The sequence below is a fragment of the Hermetia illucens genome, chromosome 2, assembly GCF_905115235.1.
Source record: "Hermetia illucens chromosome 2, iHerIll2.2.curated.20191125, whole genome shotgun sequence".
In the NCBI taxonomy this organism is placed as follows: Eukaryota; Metazoa; Arthropoda; class Insecta; order Diptera; family Stratiomyidae; genus Hermetia; species Hermetia illucens.
In genome coordinates, this window is record NC_051850.1 from 7,583,519 (window position 1) to 7,597,832 (window position 14,314).

General features: G+C 48.2%; 2 protein-coding genes across 3 annotated transcripts in view; one reads left to right on the plus strand and one right to left on the minus strand.

Annotated features, from left to right (window-relative positions):
* LOC119647445 (ATP-dependent helicase brm) overlaps positions 1-6,121 on the minus strand; it is a 36,961-nt gene extending 30,840 nt beyond the window's left edge. Inside the window, exons 1-2 of the mRNA XM_038048368.1 lie at positions 5,252-6,121; positions 5,122-5,195 (exon numbers count right to left, since the gene is read on the minus strand). Of these exons, the coding sequence (XP_037904296.1) occupies positions 5,122-5,195; positions 5,252-5,837 (660 nt within the window). The 5' untranslated portion in view covers positions 5,838-6,121. The remainder of the gene's footprint in view (positions 1-5,121; positions 5,196-5,251) is intronic.
* Positions 6,122-6,296: 175 nt separating this feature from the next.
* LOC119649288 lies at positions 6,297-14,310 on the plus strand. Of its 2 annotated transcripts, XM_038051381.1 has the most exons (4): positions 6,297-6,857; positions 12,994-13,171; positions 13,234-13,934; positions 13,985-14,166. In XM_038051381.1, the coding sequence occupies exons 1-4, from the start codon at positions 6,375-6,377 to the stop codon at positions 14,024-14,026; spliced, it is 1,404 nt and encodes a 467-aa protein (XP_037907309.1). In that variant the 5' UTR covers positions 6,297-6,374; the 3' UTR covers positions 14,027-14,166. The 2 variants fall into 2 exon arrangements, with proteins under 2 accessions (XP_037907309.1, XP_037907308.1); XM_038051380.1 differs by having other exon boundaries at positions 13,234-14,310.
* Positions 14,311-14,314: the final 4 nt, after the last annotated feature.

Below are 14,314 nucleotides of genomic sequence, written 5' to 3' on the forward strand. Positions count from 1 at the left end.
ATCAACTGTCGACTCAGAGAGCGAGTGGACATTAAAAGATGCTTCAAGTGCCTCGATTTTGGGCACATAACCGCAGCATACACCAGCGCCGACGATAGACCCAAGGGGTGCAGAAAGTACGGGAGAGAGGGACATATCGCCAAAGAGTGCACAGCTGACCCGAAATGCATGCTGTGCAAAGGAAAGGAGGACATCGACAACCGATATACCAATCTACAATCTCCCGATGGTAGATTGATTGATTCTAATCAATCTCAACAACTGCGAGGCGGCACAAGACTCTTCTCACAGACCATCCGAGAGAAAGGAATTGACGTTGCCATTATTTGTGAACCCTGCCCCAACTACGGTGGTTGTATCTGGACCAGCGACCAGACCGGTAAAGCGGCGATATGGGCGTGCGGCGGGCAAGCCATTCAGGAAGTTATGCAACGTCCGGAAGCTGGTTTCGTGAGAGCAAAAATGGGCGGGATTCATGTTTACAGTTGTTACGCTCCTCCTAGCTCAACACGTGCGCAGTACGAGGAGATGCTACATCATTTGGTGCTGGACGCAAGGAGTCATACCCTGAAAATCATAGCGGGTGAATTCAATGCCTGGGCTTGTGGGTGGAGTAGCCGAAGGACAAACGAGAGAAGGCGTATCCTGCTCGAGGCATTTGCTGAGTTGGATATTGTACTTGCCAATGTTGGGAACGCATTTGCATTCAGAGGGAGAGGCCTGGGCTCTATCGTCGGGCTCACGTACGTGAGCACCGCATTGGCAAGGGGAACTACCTGGAGTATCACCAGGCGAGAGCTTGCAAGCAAACAACCAAACTATTGGTGAAATAGCGAACTCGCGGAGCTAAGATCGGCATGCCATCGAGCAAGAAGGCAGTTCCAGGCAGGCCTAGACCGGATACCGGTTGTTGCGCCGTTGATGATGATGAAAAGGGATTGCTTTAGGCGACTGCTTGTGGATGCCAACATAAACCCTGGGGCATGGCCCACAGGCTGGTTATGAGAAAGTTGCAGGGACAAAGGTCGCCTCCGGTGACCTGTTCACGGCTTCTACAAAACATTGTAACCACACTCTTTCCTAACCATTCGGGTAATAGGTATCAAACGGAGGCCCAATTCGAGGTGGATGTAATACCTCGCGTTACCGAGGAGGAACTTCGGGAGGTCTGCGGAAGGAACGGCGATGGCAAGGCATCGTGTTTGGATAGCATTCCTAATGAAGCGCTGAAGCTGGCGGTGGGGACCAGAACTTATTGGTTCATAAATACCTTCGAGGTGTGCATGGCGGAAGGCGTATTTTCTCCACAAAGGAAAAGGCAAGAACTAGTGTTGTTGCAAAAAAGCGGCAAGCCACCGGCAGACCCAGCATCCTATCGGCCTATCTGTTTGTTGGAGACTAAGGGGAAGATGTTCGAACGCATCATCTACAATAGATTGCTCCCAATCCTGGAAGAAGGGAATGGTCTTGCGGATGAATATGGGTTACGGAAAGTTCGCTCTACTGTTCTCGCGGTGGGAAGACTGGTGGACTTGGCTCGAGAGGCAATGCTTTCTTGCTAGTACTGTGCTGTGGTGACGGTGGGTGTAAAAAATACATTCAACTCCGCCAATTGGGGCCGCATTAAGGAATCATTGGCTAGAATTAATGCACCTGGTTACATGGCTAACCTAATCGAGAGTTACCTGTCGCACAGTGCTCTCTGGTACGGAACGGACGACGGGCCCAATGAATGATGTATTCAGCGGGGGTACCGCAAATTTCGATGTTGGGCCCTGTGCTCTGAAACGTGATATATAGCGGGGTGCTCTTGCTTCCCGTAGCAGAGGAGGCCACGTTGGTCGGTTTTGCAGAAGATTTCGCTATAGTAATCGTTGTAAAACGCTCGGAGTATGTGGAGGTTTACGTCAATAAGTCGATCATTGCTATAAAGTCCTGGCTTGAGGGGCGGGACTGAGCCTGGCGGAGGAAAAGACGGAGGCAAGCTTCATTACAAATCGCCAGAAAAGAAATACGATCAGTCTGCGGGTTGAAAGCCATGTGATCGTCTCAAAGCCGACCATCAAATACTTGGCGTGACTCTCGATGCCAGGCTGAGTTTTAAAGGGCATATATCGTACGCCTGTGAAAAAGCTGCAAAGGCCACCACGGTCCTTCCCAGGATGATAGCGAACGTAGGTGGGCCAAAACAGTGTAGCAGGTTGCTGATAGCTGGGGTCCCGCGGTCCATATTGTTGTACGCATCGCCTGTGTGGGCGGAGGCTTTGGACGACGTACAGAACTGGAGGAAGATAAATTCTGCCTATCGTCTGATCGCGCATTTTCAGCTAGTTCGGATGATGCGGTGTTCGTAATCGCAGGGGTGGTTCTTGGTGATCTATTAGCGTGAGAGACGTGATGCCTGTATGCACGGAGGCAGGCGTTTTCGTTGCTTTGTTCGAAATCTGCTAATGTAATGAACACCAAGATCAAGTTGAAACTGTTGTTTGCTAGCGTTCTTTCTGTTACTCAAAAGTTCCAAGCCTTCGTGAACGCCTGTCTGCGTCATATTATCAAATTATGCTGGCCTGATACTATTAAAAAGGAAGAGTTTTATCGGTGTACAGGCCTGGCAGGCGTACGCGCTGTGATCGGAAGTGGCAGTGGATAGGACACAAAATAATAAGAGGTGACAATTGGCTCGCCCCAAGGCTACTTGACGCAAAATAGTAGAGAAGTGGGGGCGTCTCGAGAAGCCGTGGAGGAGCTGAAGTACATTTCAGGTTACCGCCAACGATGGTGCGTCTAGATGTAAATGGCAGCCCATATGTAGTGCGTACTGTTGGCGAGCTTATGGTTGTAATGTAATGATGGCTGTTTTTGAAAGTTCCCTTTAGCGGATAACTGGAGAAGAAAAAGGAAGGCACTGCTGATTTGGAAAACAATACTGAGTTTGTCGGGGAAGGACACGGCTTTTAAGTGAATTTTCTTCAAGTTCAACATCGACCTCATGCAACACGGTCTCAGATTGAATCTGAATAAAACTCAATTTTTGAAGACCGATCCCCATGAAATAGGCACAACCACTGTCAATGGCAGATAATGGAGAACTGGGGAGAACTAATGGACGTATCAACGAACGTCTCAAATCTAAAATTAATCGGAGTGTCATCCGTCCTATATGGTTCTGAGTGTTGGCCGACTATAAAAGACAATGACGAGCGTCCTGCGGTAATGGAGACGAAGATATTGCGTTGGAAATGAGGATATCCGCGATTGATATGGGGTTGCACCGATCATGGAAAAACTACGAGAGAGGCGTCACGCAATTCGTGCTAACGAGAATCCACTTGCCAAGATTGGTCTGAACATCGAAGTTGATGGTAAACGACCAAAAGGCCGACCGAAACAACGGTGGCTTGATACGTTGGATAGGGATTTAAAAGCTTCGCGATTGCATCCAGATCAAGGATTTGATAGAATCAATTGGCGAATCCGATCACAAAGAGCCGACTCCGTTTGTGAACGGGATAAAGGCTGAAGAAAAAGAAGAAGAAATGTGCATTACTGTAAGAGAGAGAGAAGTACTCTCCAGAAAGCCACCATTTTATTTCGCTTAGGTGCACAATGTCCGGCTTACATTGTTGCAATTTTCGCTTGAGTTGGAGAAAGCAAGCATCCTGAGGACCTTCCCTACTGTTGTTGTGGAGCTTGCGTACATTCTATAACCCGTTTTCCACGACCAAAAGTCGAAACTCATAAATCTCTGTCCCGTTTATACGTCTTTTACGACAAGCAGAGAACACTTTGAGTTTGTTCTTAATTCCCAACTCACAGGACATCAGGGTGAAGCATTCAGAATTTGAATATAGTAAACCCTACCAGTCGCCGGACGTTTTCCAGTTCGATTTTCATCCACGGTAATATTCGGAATGCATATGCTAATGAAGGGATAGCGAACACAGTCCGTTCGTTTACTTTATTCTTCCTTGGGAGTTGCTGCTCCAGCACTAGCTTCACGTCTCGTAGGCGTTCGGAGAGCGGAGCATTCATTAGATCTCTTCAACTCGCGCATGGGTCCCTTGCAGAATTTGTAGAAGTCCCGGTCATAAATTGGGTGTGGAGGTTATAGTAGTCATAAAAGGGAGTTCCTTGGTTCCCGATGATTCCTTGCGTAGGCTGCATTTTGAGCAGGCCTGTTGACATTGCATGTTCTGATTTGAATCAGCTTAGCAACGTCCTACTTTAATGGGTTGGGCCAACGTCCCAGATGGTGGATCTCTTCGGCCAATGAAACCAAAAACTCGAGCGTGACCGTGCATTTTGAGAGCTCAATTAAACTAGAATACACAATCGAGTCTTGTCCCAATTTCTGCGATGGTTTCGAGCCGAACACGATCCCTGACGATGGCCGGGATTGTGTTGCTGTGAGTAATGAAGCGGTACTGGTTTGCAACAAGCTGGACAGTCACGTGCGTATAATGCAGGGAAAGGTCGACAAATCTTTGGTATAACAAGGAGTGATAGGATATCGTGCTGGCCTCCGCCGTTGTTATTTCGTAGGAGGTGCGGATGATAAAGAGGTTCATCTTCTCAGCCCATCCGTTGCCTACACCAACTTGCTGAAGTGGTCGCCCCAAGAGGTGTCAAGCCGCCCCACGATTGGTGGTTTGGACGCCTACTGATGCTGTCCATTTCTGGAGCCTGATTTAGTCTCCAAGTTAAATGACTCCCACTGGTTTTCCGTACCGGACCTCAAAATTTTTCTTCTTCTCATTTTTGGTGGTGCATCGTACGCCAACTGCCAGGTGTGGTGATAGCTTTCTCAGTGAGTAATCTGCAAGACTGCACTTTCCTCAACTACCCCCTGAGACGCTGTGGTGGCCTATATCCATTCAGACTGAAGCTATCCATCCCTCCTTCCACAATCGGGTTCGGGACCGACTACGGCCATATTTCTTGTGTTTTTTTGTATTATTTCTGGTTATTAGGAACTAAGTGCTTCTGTTATGACTACTTGGAGTCAGGGCGCGATTATGAATAAGTTTTCCGATGAATTCAATTTGACAAAGAATGGACCGCACGACTTGATCGGGATTTCTGGAGTTTTAGGTGGAAAATACCTTAAATACTACAACTCACCGTTGGAGGCATCGAATGCGGTTGATATCCCATCGGAGGTCCTTGAGGAGGCATTTGCATTCCTGGGTGAGGTCCTGAAAAGGAAATTCTCAGTCAACGCGTGAATAATTTCAACTAGAAGTCGCCTTACCCATTCCAGGATGATGTGGGGGCATGTGATGCGATTGCGGTGGTGGGACATTTTGTCCGGGCGGTCCATTCATATGCGGTGGCCCGCCGTGATGTGGAGGTCCTTGTCCGCCGGCTGGGCCATGAGCTCCAGGAGGGGGGCCGTGTGATCCTGGTCCATGTCCACCGGGCGGACCATGTGGAGGTCCATGAGGAGCCGATGGAGGGCCATGGTGCCCTGGTGGCGGCGGTCCCTGTTGCCCTCCATGCGTCGGTGGTCCGTGTGGAACTTGCGAGTGGGGCCCATGGGGGCCATGAGGCACTTGACCCGGCGGACCGTGTTGTCCGAGCGGTGGACCATGTTGCCCGCCCGGCGGACCGTGTTGTTGCGGGGGTCCGTGCTGTCCTCCCGGCGGACCGTGCTGCTGCGGTGGCCCATGCTGGCCGTGAGGTGCTCCGACTGGCGGTTGATTCTGCTGCGGGCCTTGTTGATGCGGATACGGGCTATGCGGAGATGGTGACGGGGCAGGACTTTGGGATGGCGGCCCCATTGGACTGGGCGCCTGCGGCGGAGGCATTGGACTATTCGCAGGCGACGGTGACGCCATTCTTATTTCATTATTTCACTTCGCAATCGATTAGAGAATGTTCTCGTGCACAAATGGCGGAACAATCAGAGAACAACAAAACAAGCACCGGATTTTGATTTCACTTTTTCCGGGAAACTAACAAATTCCACAATAAAAACTTTATTACAAACTGATCACCGTCCCTCGATTAATCGTTAGCGCGACACTAATACGAGGCAAAAACACAATTTTCCGACAAAATCCACTTTTTCCAGACAACCAACAAAAGTTCGGACGCGGCGACTCTCCTCTTGTAAGATTAATCAAAGATGGCGTTTCCATGTGAGAGAGAGTCATTCTCTCCGAGTTTTTCACGTTGGCCAACCTGAAGCCGGTAAATAATATCATTGCCATACACAACTGTCATCAAACAGCTGATGCTATGACAGCGGCGAAAATTCAATCAGCTGCTCACAAAAGTCATAATATTGACATAATTGACACAGTTCGTCAACAAAAAGGTGGTTTAGCCTCTAACAGGTCGCGGTGCATTAAATTCGAACAATTTCATCAGATATGTCCGCTCTGCAAGGAGCAGACGGAGACATTGTTCCAAAATGTGCCGCTCTTCACTTGGTCGGTGGGAAATACGCGTTTCAAGAGGGCGAACAGTTTCAAAACTACGAACAACTCATGGAGCGGATGGACTTGCACTCGAAGGAGAGCATGGTGTACTATTGGCATCGCGACAGTCGCACCGTGGAAAACGCGCATACGAAAACAAGCAGGCCGATATCGGCGCATTTGAAGTATTACTCGCTGCGGTTTGCTTGCATTTACGGTGGCGTGCGGAAGCCCATTCGTGGGAGCAAGCAACGCGCGCCGAAGGGCAACCATAAACGAACTGATTGTCCCGCGTATGTTTTGATGCGCGCCTCGAAGTGCGGTCAGAAGTTGGAAGTGGCGTCCGTTTGTAATGTCCACAATCATGAGATCTCGGAACAGGAGGCGGAAAAGCTGCCGCAAACTAGGCGGATGTCGGACGATGTGAAAGATGAGGTGAGTGCGAACTTGATTTGAACTGATATTGTCAGTGTCAGGGCAAAGCTGAAGTAGCGTCTGATGAGTTACCTGTGGAACTTTGACGGAATCGTCAGATATTCGGCATTTTGGATGCATATGACTCCCGACAACACCATAACTGCGACTTTCTTCTTTTATGGAACTACATTGCGATGCCGGCCCTTAGTGTCTCGGAGTTTTCGTCTTCACATTGTCAAACGACGTCTTTCAGGGGTTCACTGAGTTCTTCAATGATGTATTGCCGGTCGTTATCTGACGATTTTGCGTTTTTGAGAATTTTTACAACGCGGAGGTCGTGCAAATTTTCAATTTTCCCCCATTAGGGTAACTATTAATCATAGTATCCCAAGCAAGCCTATAACCGTTAGGAATTTTAGTATGTTCCCTACTTCCAGATCTTAACTTTGCTTCTGGCATTAAGTGTTCTCCCAGATGCCTCGACCTACTTTGCACCAGTGCACTGTTCTAGGACGTGTATAGACGTTTTGTCCTCCTCCTCACAAAACCTGCAGTGCCCGTAGATATCCCTAGCTTCCCTAGGTGATAGTTCAGCCGACAATGACCAGTGAGAATTCCCACTATGATTCGGAGGTTCTTTTTGGTGAGGCTTAAGCAATCCTTTGTACGCATGGGTTCGTTTCCCCGAATAAGCACCCTGGACTGCTCCATCCCTGGTAGGCCCGCCCAGTATAGTTCCCTCAACCGTTCCTCCTCATTTCTTAGTGTCATAACCATGAAACCGTTTCCGACTCGACAGAAGGGTTCTGGCCAGTCGAAAGGCGTCCCTGCTCCCTTCTTGGCTAGTTCGTCCGCTGCCTCATTGCCTTCCAACCCAGCATGCCCTGGAACCCAAAGTATCCAGACCCTGTTGGACGAGCCGAGCGTATTCAGTCTCTTAAGGCATTCCCATAACAGTTTAGAGTTCACCTGGTTGGACCTAAGTGCTTTGATCGCTGCTTGGCTGTCGGTGAGAATACCAATGTTCTGCCCCCTGTAGTTCCTTTGGAGATTACAGGAGGCACATCTGTCTGCTGCGTATATTTCCGCCTGGAATATGCTAGTGTACCTACCAATTGGCTCCAAGTACATTTTCCTTGGACCAATGACACGGGCACCCGCTGCCTCTGCTCTGAGGGATCCGTCAGTGTACCAAGTAATCAGTTGCTGGTTTAAGCCGTATGACGCAGCTACGCTCTCCCAGTTTGCCTTGTTACTCCAACGTGTTTCAAACTTCTTATCGAAGTGAAACCTCGTTGTCATGTTATCCCCTGGTATCAGTAATTCGGGATATCGCTTAGAAAGAATATCAATCTTCCCTCGATTTAGGCAGCTCCCCGCCTCACTGATACTACCGGCCATCCTGAATGTGCAGATGGAGAGGGGTTAATTCCCGAAGGACCTCCAGGGATGCCGTAGTATCTTCCGGGCTGCAACCCCATTTTTTTCCTGCTATGGATCTGCAAGTCATCAGAGCCCTCGTGGCTTTTCGACAAGTGTTTCCGACATGTGTCTTCCAGAGTAATTTTTGGTCTAGGGTGATTCCCAAATATTTGACCTCTGTTTCTCGTTTCACCTCCATATCATGTAATGTTATGGCTTTCAGGTGATCCAGCTTACGCCTCCTAGTGAATGATACTATGGTGGTTTTGGCTGGGTTGATCCGCAGTCCCACCTTTCTGCACCAGGCACTAGTAACCCTTAGTCCAGTTTGGATTCGATCACATAGGGTATCTTCATATTTGCCTCTACAGAATAAAACGATGTCGTCCGCGTAACCCTGGACCTTTATTGCAGTATTTGTGAGCACGTCCAGGAGTTCGTCCACTATCATACTCCACATCAGCGGCGATAGTACCCCGCCCTGTGGGCAACCTTGAATAGTGTTCATGACAATAGAATTTGTACCTGTCTGCCTGCTTTCTAGCATTTTGCCCATCCAAAATGCCAGGGTGTTTCCCACTCCCTTGCGGCTCAAGGCATCTCTGTTTGCGATGTGTTGTCGAAGCTAGCTTCTACTCTTCACTGGGCAGCAGATCTATTTCCCTGGTTGATCCAGTCCTTTTCGCCTTTATGGCTTTCGAGAGTTCTTCGGGGACCTCGGTATGCTTTTCACCCGGTGTCTTTCCTCGGCTTTTCTCTGTACACATGCACGGTTATGTTGCCCAATCGGTAGTAGATATATCTGGCAACTATGACGTTTGATTGCCTCCAGGGATCGGTCGTCTACCCCGATCGTGAGGAGTTTACCCTTTCCCTCCACCTTGCTTCTGAAGACTCTCCATAGTCGCGTATGGAGATCCTCATTCTGAGCGATTAGGAGGCCCATAAGATCTTCCGTTTCTATTGTCCGGGCTTTTGGGAGAAAAACTGTCACCATGTGTGCTCCTGGTATATCTGCCCCTTCCCAGCCTGGCAATTTAGGAACTATGGTTCTAATCCACTCTGCAGTGTCTTCCGTCGCGCAGTCCACCTGGTCGAAAGCGTATCCTAGTGAACACAAATTGCGAAATCCATCCCTCGCACATCTGCCTGATGATAAGGTCCTCAATGGTTTCCTGCTCCTCATGAATGCCCTTGACCGCACTAGCATAGCTAATGGCGGGCTTCCTGAATCCTGCCATCGTCCCTGACCAGCCCAGGTTTTCTCCCCCTTGGGTCCAGGTTTGGATCTTTTGGGAGCATTCCTTTCATGCGGGCTAATTTCTGCTGCTCCCCGCTTTCCCGGCTCCGGTAGATATGACTTAGGTCCATCCTGAGGCTTCTTAAGGGCCTTATCTGGTTTCAGGTCTTCCTGCATATAGCGTAGGTACCATTTAGCACCTGCGCCACTGAGACCTGTCTCAGCGTGCTTTTGTTGGTCCCTGCTTCTTGAGCAGTGGCGTTTGTTGGTTGTTGTGCACGTAGTAGACCAATTTTAACCTTGGATCCACTGTTTGATATCCCAACTTCTCCCTTCTTGGGTGTAATCACCTGGCTCTCAGTATTTCGCAGATGTGCTTCCGCTTGATTAACTAGTTTGTGTGCGGTACGGGACCCCGCTTTATTGGTTTTCGTTTTTTTCTTTCTCTTTTGCTTGTACTGACGAGTGTGGGGTTAGGAGATCCGCCGTGCCATAGCCCCCCGTAGCACGGTAAGGTCTAACTTACTCACTGAGGCGACCAGGTATCGGTGAGGCTCCGTTCGAATACAGTCAGTTACCCCCGATTGCAAACTATCCAATGAGCACGGTTCGTATGACACCCTGGATTGGGGGAGGTATTTTTCGACTCCTCAGTCTAGATCCGTAGCCTTTTGTTATTAGTAGGGTTACCTCGTACAGGGTGTGGCTATCACCACTCAGTATCGATCTTGGTAGACGAGAGGTTTGGCCCCTGAATAATCACACATCGTCCTGGAGGAGAGACAACTCATCCTCAGAGAGAGATAGGTTGGCCTCAGGGAGCTATGTTCCGCTTCAGTCTATCCTGCAATACATTGCTTGACCCTTCAATACAATTACGAAGTCGCTCACTTTCGTATCGATTGTCAACAGTGTTTGCAGACTCTTCCATTGTAATATCATCCGGTGCGTGTGTCGGAGCCGCGTCAACGGTGGTTAATAGTGCAGCTGGGCCTTTTTGTTTCAGGAAGGACTAAACATAGGAGATCATTATGTTGAGATTCAGTAAGTTCCGTGGCCAAACGTGCTTGCCCTAAAACTCTGGAAGCAGCTCTTCACGAACGGCAATTTTCGACTGGGTCGAATGCGTCAACACGCCAAGTTCTGTTGTAGCCAAAGCTTTAGCACGTCCGATGATGAAGATTAGTGGAATCCTCCCGGTGGCGCAGATCAACGAGGCTAGAAAATGATAGCGTTCTAGGGTATTCCCAATCTCAGTTTTCTGCTGGTTTTTCTTGACAGTGAAAATTTTCTCGTCGGGGAAAACTAGCTTCAACAAGCGAACACCAGCGACCAGACAAGTTGTTTTATTCAGAAAGTGAACAAGAACGACCTTGTAGTGGCGCACCTTCAAATTTTTTATGCTTTTTTGCCATTTGCCCATCGAACGTCCTGGATTTCGTTGAATTTAGCAATGGGTCTTTGGAATGTTTCCTGGAGTAGTAGAACTACCGCATGTTGGTTAGACGACCGCTGGAATAACATTTGAATAACATCTACGCGAAATCATTCACGGTTCGGTAAAATATGCTTCAACTTCCCCGAGGACTTGTCGAGATGTCCGCACTCGTTATCTGTTGATCTGCGCTAAGTGCTCTTGAGTCAGCAGAAGCCATGGAAGATATGCAAACTGATTGACGTATTCGAGATTCTGCCCATTAATGTATATAGGAGACAAGCAAATTAGTCGAGGTGCACTTCGAATGCTGTAGATTTATCAGCATGCTCTGCTTGCGTGGGGGGTTGGTTTATCAGTCCCCGTCGGACCGTCGATCCTCATCTTCTCCAACAGCTCATTGGTGGCATCGATTGGACCTAGGTCGTCGTCTGGTTTTGCAGAGCGAAACACTTTTTACCTTTGCGTTCCTGACTCCAAACCGCACTTTATAGTCGACCTTTTCCAGTGGCTCCATGCAATCTTCTTTTATACGGAGTAGAAGAGGTTGCTGTTTGTCTAGGGTTCCACCTCCTTGATAACAAGCCAGTCGTCCATGAGGATCCTGGGGTTTTGAAGGCGCAGGGATTGGACGAGTTTGTCCTTATCCATGCGGATCTTCGCCAACCAGATACGTGCGATTGGTCCCCTCGGAATCTCGTCGTAGGGCATGACTTTGAGCTTTATGCCCTCCCAGACGCACGTACCGAGAAAGTCCCTGGAGAATTGGTCCTCGCAAGTTATATTGTGGAATCCATGGACCACCTCAGACGAATCAAAGCAAGGGGTGGATTCCGTATGTTCGTTTTTGGCGTCCATGAGATGCTCAACGACCACTCCGACAGCCTGCCCTCAACGTTGGTCCACACTTCTGGCGCTAGTTTGCCGTTAGCGAAATTGCCATCCATTAGCGCTACACGGATTTCGCAGTTCGTGACTCGGCGGCTGGCTGGTGCTGCTTATTTTTCTCTAGAGGCTGCTTAGTATCCGAACTCTTGCCCACTCTGCTTCGCTTATGTTTTTGTTCGATCTCGTCTTGAAATCAATTGCGTGTGAGAGCAGTGGGCTACGCTTTCTGCTCATCTGCCAGGTGTTTGTTGTTATATTCCTCAACAATCGCCTGGTATTTAGTGAGGCCCTCTTCATCTCGCTCGTCGATAGTACCGGTCTCGTTATTCTTAGTAATCTTGCTGAGAATATGCATGTCCTTCTGGTACTGCCTTTTGAGCAGGACTTCGATGGACCTTCGTTTTTTAGCCGTCGACCTTCGCTTCTCCGGTGACCGAGATTCTTATCGGCCTTTACTTTTGAGGGATCGCCCCGACGTCGACGGTTTCGGGCTAGGAGTACTATGTCTGGTACTCGCTACACCCGGGTTTATGGCATTGGGTTCCAGGTTGGAAATCATTAGTCCGCCTATCGTCTTGCTCCGGGATCTTCCTACCCTACCCCTGCGGTTGATTTCAGCACAGCTGACTGCTGCTGCTGTACTGCTCCCGACGTTAACTGTCTCCTAGCTGGATGCCAGCAGCTCGTCCTCCGATAATCCACCGGCCATCAAAACCTCTTCTTCTTCGTCTAATTTTTTTTGCTTTTTATTTGAGTCCATGTCTTGGTCCTATGACTACGAGGAGTTCGGGAGGAATGCCCACCCTGGCTAGCCCAGTCAACAGGATCTTATTTGAAATTGAAGGTGCCCAAGGAATTCTGAGCTCGCATACTCAAGACTAAGCTTACCATTGGCTACGCAACCCTCACCGTATACGGTTCCACTTTGACTTGGGGTCCTGTTAGCACTTTCTCCAGTGCAGGGAGAACGATCCTCGGGCTGTTGCTTTAGCTTACCCCCCCTGTCAAATCCATTTGGCCCTAACCCACCACCAGCAGACAAACAGGCCCTCGTCAGTTGAATGAGCTTACTCCGAGCCTTATCTAACCAAATTTTGCTTGTTTTTGTGCTCGCAATTCTCTGTTTTTCTGACGCGGTCCAAACTTTCTTGTCCTTTTTATTATTCCAGGTTATTGAGATGCTTAAGTTAAAAATTGATCGAAAGAAAATAATCGAATACGTGCAACTACGCGACGACAAAAACATAACATCAAAATGTCTATTCAATTTGGCAGCTCGAATACGATCGACAGAGTTGGGTCCCGTGGAACCAGAAAAAAGAGCCCAAATTCTTCAGAGGATAATACGTAAGTTACATGGTCATACACGGTTCAAGGTGGACAAAGATCTTATTCGATCTTACTTACAGAGTTCTCCCAAGAAAAAGGAATTCGCACAATAGTTTCTAACGAACTAACCAACAGCGAATCGGACGAATCGACATATTATCAAATAGGAAGCAATGACTTGATCGAGTACATTTCTCCAGAGCATGAATTCGGGGTTAACGAGACAATTATTGGTTCAATAGTTGAGGCTAGACAGCGTGATACGAAAGAGGTTTCATTCACTGCATTAGCGGATTCAGTAGATGTCCATCAAAATGACTGTTCGACGATTGTCGATGCCGAGGATTTTATTGGGAGAACGACAACAGTAACCGAAGGAGATTCATCTTTAATACTCTATGATAGTGCTTTCAGCCTCAAGGGTGTCCAGGACGATATCTTTATCAGTAAAGAGGAATCAAATTGCGAAACGACAAACTTTCTACACCACCCAGACGAAGTAGGAGAACATCTAGATACGATTAAAGACGACTTAGATAACGTCGCGACCGCTGAGGACTCGGAGTCAACCATAATTGTCTACGAGCATGAAATCGATGAATTTAGTGGTGACGGAGAAGCCTATTCTAGCCATTATACAGATTCGACGTCTGTGAACAACTGTAGTGTGGTTCTGTACGAGACCACGACAGATGTGATTATCGGCGAAAGTAACGAAGAGTCAACGAAACCTCTGGATGGTGCTGATAAAGCTGTTGAGCGATTCAAACCCACACAAAAGGTGGAATCGAAAACTAGTAAATCTTATGAAATTAAGAGAAATATTAATAGATCGTCAAGAATAGTTTCGAGATGCGGTACTTGCGGTACTGATTTACGTCTTGTCCGTGCTCAAGTTGACTACTTGAAGACGAAACGAGATAAGCTGCTGGCGGAGACCAAGCTATTAAGACTGAAAAAGAAGAAACTTTTACATGAAATTAGACGATTGGAGTAGATTTTAAGATTGGAAATTGTGATTATTGTACATGTATTTTGAATATAGCATATTTTTATGTGACCTACAAATGAAAGGTTTCATTCTCTTAAGTTGAAGTGAGCAAGCGGATGAAGAGTGTGCTCGGAGAGGGCCTCGTTTTTATGATGAGTGGTGGCTGTCTA

Excerpts from the sequence above, each read along its gene's own strand:
- LOC119649288 (XM_038051380.1), top strand. The coding sequence starts at position 6,375 with ATGTCCGCTCTGCAAGGAGCAGACGGAGACATTGTTCCAAAATGTGCC. Across the intron at positions 6,858-12,993 it reads CGGACGATGTGAAAGATGAG|GTTATTGAGATGCTTAAGTT; the intron begins GTGAGTGCGAAC and ends TTATTATTCCAG. Across the intron at positions 13,172-13,233 it reads AATTCTTCAGAGGATAATAC|AGTTCTCCCAAGAAAAAGGA; the intron begins GTAAGTTACATG and ends TCTTACTTACAG.